The following is a 6,792-nucleotide window of genomic DNA, read 5'->3' as shown; positions in this document are numbered from 1 at the left end:
CTTTCCTGTTCTTTTTTACTTTTTTTGTCATCCTCATTTATTTATTTCCACATTTATCTTCTTATATCACATGTATGTATGTAGTTAAAGATTTTTGGGGAAGTAGGATAAAAAGACTCAAATAGAATCTTAATAGCAACAGCTAAGAATGTGAATTACTAGTTAGAAAGCATTTGTACTAAATAAAATTTAATTTTCTGCGTGTAGACTTTTAAGAAATACTTAGTACAGTTAAAGATACTTTGTTTTAAAAGTTACAGGATTATGTAGATCTATTTTGATTGTATCAATAACCCACATTATAAATTGTTATTCAAAGATTCAACAACTTATTAAATAATATATATTACAAAATGATGATATAATTTTTAGATATGCATATGAGCTTATGAGATCTTTTAAAGAACATTTGGAACTAAAAACTATAAATAAGAAGCATTATTCACTTACAGACTAAGTTTGACACTGAGACAAGATAACAGCTGGTCAAATTCATTCTGTAATGAGTAGGGGACTTAAAAAAATATACACACAGCAGCTAAAACAATCAAATCATACTAATGGGTTTATAACAAAATATTATATTTCCTGCCCCCTAGAGGAATCACTTTCAACTATCTTAGTTTTCCTTTTTAGCATAAAATTTCCAGGCTGGAAGAGATGGAACCATCTCATAAAACTATTTTATATATAATGAAATAGAAAAGTATGGAGATTAAGATTATCTTCCTCATAGTGACACAGCTAGTAGCAAAATATTTATCTCCTGACCTCTGGACAGTTCTCTGAGTCAGAATAAATGATTGTGTCCACTTTCTTTCTGAAACTGAAAGCATTTACTCAGGCACTTAAAGCACCTGTCTCCTGAGACTGGCTGCAATATCGAACAATCCCCTAATTACATTCGGCACTGCTCCTGCAAAAGCAGGTATATATATAAAACCTTGGTGTGCTTTTTAAAATTTTACTTATTTATTTTACTTTATTTTCTAAAACACCATTTTCCCCCTAACTTTTTCTTTTTTTAAATCACTAAGCATTAAAAACAACAACAACAAAAAAAACAGAAAAGAAATTAATAACAAAAGTATCCAACATGAGATACACACAGTTCTAGACATATTACATGTAGGCTCATGTCTAGTCTACGCTAGGAAATTTTATAGTGATGAAATCCCAAGGATTCAAGTAATATAATTATTTTATTTGTAATTTGAATTCAATAGTCAACTTGGACATTTTAATTTAAGTAAATATAGTGGAGGACACATAACATGATGAAAGCAATATGGAACTGGAGTTAAAAAAAAAGCATGAGATCTCAGTCTATTTCTAATAATACATTTCTTATTACTTTTACATATATGTTTTTTATTTCAGAGATAGTAAGGAAGAGGGAGAGATAGATAGAAACATCAATGACGAGAGATAATCATTTATCGGCTGCCTCCTGCACCCCCGCTGTACTGGGGATCGAGCCTGCAACCCTGGCATGTGCCTTGACCGGGAATCTAACTGTGACCTCCTGGTTCACAGGTTGACGCCCAACCACTGAGCCACGCCAGCAAGCCATTATTCTGATGATCCACAAAATTTTGGTTATTTAAAAAAAGTGTATTTTATTGATTTTACAGAGAGGAAGGGAGAGGGATAGAGAGAAACATTAATCAGCTGCCTCCTGCTCGCCCCCTACTGGGAATTGAGCCAGCAACCAAGGTACATACTCTTGACCAGAATGGAACCCAGGACCCTTCAGTCCAGGGACCCACACTCTATCCACTGAGCCGAACTGGTTAGGGCTGGTCATTTTTGAATTAAAACTCTTAAACCACTGGCTTTAAATAAAGAAAGGGCTTGGCTTTTATTTTGGCTGTCATACTTATCTATATGTACATCCTATGCATGTACTTACTTCTCCTTACTTGCAAAATAATTCTAACCTCACTCACTTGCATGATTGATATGAGAATCCCGAGAATGTTCTGGAAAAATACTTTGTAAAATCTGAGGTCATATGTGTAAAGTCCTATTAATACAAACCCCTTCAGCTTTTCTTCCAGAAGTTTCAGTTCTTCAGCTCTAGCTTTTGTCTCTTCTTCCAGCTGTTTGATCAACTTTTCAGATTTTTCCTCCTTCTGCTGTAATTTATCTAGTTCATCCAGAGCTTGCTTTAATTCTTCCTCAAATAGATTCTTCTCTTTCATCATGTCCTCTTGAAAAGAACAGAGCTTCTGCTGAAGACTAGAAGATAATTCCTACATTCAACAGAAAACCACCAAAATAATTCAAAAGCTTTAAATAACTTAATTTAATAATTTATGAGGTTTTATTAAGGACAGAAAAATGTACAGCTAATGAAAAATATCAAATTCAAGATTCTCAAGGAATTTGAAAAATAAGAAGATATCATATTCACTTTGTCAGGGAGTATATCCTATAACTTGTCAACATTGTGATAAATGTTACTTTAGTCTTTTTCCTATGCAACACACATACACAAACCTACTACTTGTAAAACTAAAATCATATTCTACAACTGGCTTTTATAACATATTTTTGTCATATGACATTATATAAAAAGGACTGTGATTTCAATGTTATATGAAAATATTTTAAAGTTATATGAGTAACACCAATAAAAAGATAAATATATCACAATTGTAAACATTGTTGACATCATCAATAAAGAGAAAATTGCCTTGACTGCTCCCCATCCCAATCTTACTTTTCCCACTGCAGAGATAACCACTACTTTGATTATATATGCTTTAACGTTTTTTCTTATTACTTATATAATACTTTTTAAAATATGAAAGATATATACTGTGTATATAAAAGTCATTTAAAAAACACAAAAATGTTATTGAGATTTTTAAGTTGATATATACAGATCTATTTAATTCCTTTAGTCTTTGTAGGTTCCTCAACAATACAATATTTATATAATATTGTCCAACTCTCACCAAGGGTCTTTTTCTATCAAACGTTTAAATTTGTCCAATCGTATAAGTGAAAAAGAAAAAAAAAGATTTCCATTTCTTTGATTACTACTAAGGTAGAACATCTAGTAACTGTTACAGGCTATCTGAATTTCTATCTCTAAGAATTATGTATTTCCATCCTATGCTCATTCTTTCTTAGTGGACTATCTTTTTTCTCATCGTAATGCAAAATGTTTTTTATATAATCTGGATTATAAAAAATTGTCACTTTTGTTTCTCATATAATCATATGCTTTTTTTTCAACATAACTGTAAATGCCTATGTAGTACTCTAACAAGAGTGGTCTGGTAAAGATCTTTAAACAGTTTCCTTAATTTTGCTTTCTCTGTTGCTTATAATTTTTTTCACATTATCAATACCCCTGTGGTAAACATTAAAAAAAATGTTTTGTGTTTTTTTTTTTTTATTTCAGAGAAGCAGGGAGAGAGAGAGAGCAATAGAAACATCAATGATGTGAGAGAATCATCAGTCGGCTGCCTCGTGCATGCCCCCTACTGGGGATTAAGTCTGAAACCCTGGCATGTGCCCTGACCAGAATTGAACCATGCCCTCCTGGTTCACAGTTTGACATTCAACCACTGAGCTACACCAGCCGGACATTAACCTTTTGCAGTTAAATCTGCTGCATAACCATGATTATTTCCTCAGGATAAAATTCTAAAAATAGAATTGGTGGATCACAGGATATATACAATTATAAGGTGTCCTGACCACAAGGAAATGTATGACATAAAATAAGTACTAGTTTTATTTTACATTATAGAAAACTACCTTCTCTTGTTGCAGAAGTGAATCAATTTGCAATTCCTTTTGTTGTAGCTCCTTCTCTTGTTGCAGAAGTGAATCAATTTGCAACTCCTTTTGTTGTAACTCTTTTTCATGTTCTTGTTTTTCAAGAATTAACTTCTCTTTTAAGTTTTGCATTTCAGAATTCAGATGTTCATCCCGTTCTCTGTCCCTGCTGATGAGTTCTTCTAGGAAAGAGAAATGTTAACAATGCTGTACACAGATATGAATACTAACTTTGGACCCAGATTCCCATTATATTTCATTATACATACGTTTCATTAACATACATAGCATGTTAACAGAGATCAAGTATTTTCAAAGGAAAAAAAGCCCTCTACAGTTTATATCATTACTCTATATATCATATAATAACCTCCCACACCTACTTCTGTGTACCTACCAATTTTAAATGGCTACCGAATGGAGAAGTCAAATAATGCAAAATTGTATATATTTACAAGGTAAGCAACATATTAAATAGAATATACATTATAAAAGACTAAATTCTCATAACTAGAACAGAATTTTTTGTTATTTACATAATTATTTTAAAAAGTTGTTTTTAAACATAGCAGTGCTTTTCTTAAATGCTATATATAGTACTTAGCTGAAGATAGTAATACTACAAACACTTGAATACCTTTTTCTTTTTCAAGCAGCTGACATTTAGCATTCAGGTCTTTTACTTGTTCAGACAACATAACAATATTTTCTTCAAGAGACTGCTTAAGGCTTAAAACTTCATAATTCTTCTCTTTCAAATCTTCTTCTAACTGGGCAATGTCTAACTTGTATTTTTCCACTTGATCTGAGGCACAACTGCATTAAAACAAACTATTTTGAAGAGCACATCTACTTAAGCATAGGAAAAAGTAACTGAAAAGAGATGAAAATGATGTATCCATCACACTTCCACAAAATGAGGGCTGAGTTAAAACTACTATTGATAATACCTTATTTCTTCAATGTATTCCAAGAGTTTTTCTGTTTCAGATTTTTCATCAATCTTTTCTTTCTGTATTGAAACACTAAAAAAAGGGTGTATATATTAATACATACAATGACCACATGATGCTTACTCTGTACCAGATACTGCTGTAGCAGGCAGGCTGATGCCAGAGTCTAAACTCTGAACTATTAATTTATGTGACATCTCAAGTTGGCAATTTAATATATGCAAGCAGGAGACCTAAGTTTTTTTTAGGTGAGAAAGCTTTCCAAATATATACCGATAAAAGGGCTGTGGTAATGAGAGTCATCATCTACAGCACTCCAAGTGTCAGAAATAATCTTTTTTGTAGCTTTCCTGGCTTCCCCACCCACCACACATACAAAATAGCATGTGTATGCCATAAAGCCTTTGTTCTAAGCTGCCTTATATGCAATTACTTATGTGTTTACCTCCTCCAAACACCTCAATTTAAGCAATGGGCAAAGGCTTACATGGAGACCTTACAAAATATATACGAATGGTCAATAAAAATATAATTGACAGTAATAGCATATAAATTAAAACCACAAATGAGATACTACTTCGCAGCTACTGGAAGGGCTGAAATCGCACTGACGTCTAATGTTGGTGAGGGTGTGGAACAACTGGAACTATGATACATTGCTAATCGGGAGTGTAAAATGGTTCATCTACTTTGAGTTTTTGAAAATGTTATACACGTACCCTATGACCCAGGAATTCCATTCCTATTTACTCAAGAGAAATAAAAACATATGTCCACAAAAGGTCATATGTAGTAGTCTCATTCATAATAGTCAGAAACTGGAAACCCAAATGTTGATCAACAGGAGAATAGTAAACAGATGGGGTTTATACACACATACATGCAATAATAAATGTGCCCCCCAAAACCAAACCTATTTATGACAATGGAAGTCAGAAAGTGGTTGCGGGGGTGAGGGGTGGGGGTTGTTACCCAGGGAGGAGCAGGAACAGCAGGCATGGAGGAACTCTGTGAAGAGACGGCAGTATTCTCTACCATATTCGGGTGGTGGTTATTCAGGTACATACAACTGTCAAAAGTCATCACACTGACTACTTGTGATCTGGGTATTTTATTGTATGTCAGTGAGAGCTCAGTAGTAAAGACAAGGCTAGACTTGTGCACTAATCACAGCCTCCTACACCAGTGCTTCTCAGTTCGGGTCCACTTTACCACTCCCACAAGATTAGGCTATTAGAAAGCTTATGAGGCCTCTCCTCATCATTGATACAGAAGATGTACACAAGTAATAATAATCTCATATCTTTTCAGCCTAAATTGTTTGGGAATGAGTAAGTCTCAACTATCACTTGGGAAAAGAAATAAGGCAACGAGAGGAAGGCCATGAGGTAAGTATTGTGGGAAGGTTAACATCCCAGGAAAAAATAGCAGATGAGAGCAGTGAATCCGGACTGAACACTTTCTCTTTCCTTTAGGCACTCACAGTTTCCCCTCGAGCTGTGCCACTTTCCCTTGAGACTCTTCCAGATTCTTCTGGGTGGCCTGCAGTTTCACCTCCATGCCTTGTTGTTTGGCCATCATACTCTACACAACAGAAATATGTTGCAGGAAATAAGGAATCGTTCGGATCCACAGAACCAGGCGCAGCACACTCAGCAAAGGCATCACTCACCCTCATCTTAGTTTCTCTTTTGTTTCTAAGCTTCATCAGCTCAAGGCTTAGAATTCTCAGGTTCTTCTGGTTACTATCTTCAGAAAACTAAGTACAACAAACATGTGAAAGCTTCAGAAATATGTTCTGCTAAGTTACATAACAAATCACTGAAGTATTGATTACTATTGATTAGTACCAGTTACTGGGACTGTTATTTGCCTGCAGTATATTCTAACAGAGCAATCAGTCTTTGGCGAACCAGGATTACTATTTACACTACTATTGCTCTTGTCCCTCCTCCTTCATGTGACTTTCTGGTTTATTTCTGAAAGTAGTTTGCGTGGTCACCTACCTCTATATTCTGGAAAGTTCATTGCAAGGCTCTAAAAT

General features: G+C 34.2%; 1 protein-coding gene across 1 annotated transcript in view; it reads right to left on the bottom strand.

Moving 5' to 3' along the window:
- Positions 1-6,792, bottom strand: part of HMMR (hyaluronan mediated motility receptor) — a 21,440-nt gene that overhangs the window by 7,239 nt on the left and 7,409 nt on the right. The window contains 6 exon segments of the mRNA XM_015565670.1: positions 1,887-2,255; positions 3,775-3,977; positions 4,433-4,611; positions 4,746-4,820; positions 6,232-6,332; positions 6,421-6,507. Of these exon segments, the coding sequence (XP_015421156.1) occupies positions 1,887-2,255; positions 3,775-3,977; positions 4,433-4,611; positions 4,746-4,820; positions 6,232-6,332; positions 6,421-6,507 (1,014 nt within the window).

The sequence above is a fragment of the Myotis davidii genome, unplaced genomic scaffold, assembly GCF_000327345.1.
Source record: "Myotis davidii unplaced genomic scaffold, ASM32734v1 scaffold18, whole genome shotgun sequence".
In the NCBI taxonomy this organism is placed as follows: Eukaryota; Metazoa; Chordata; class Mammalia; order Chiroptera; family Vespertilionidae; genus Myotis; species Myotis davidii.
This window is presented reverse-complemented; position numbering and strand designations above follow the sequence as displayed.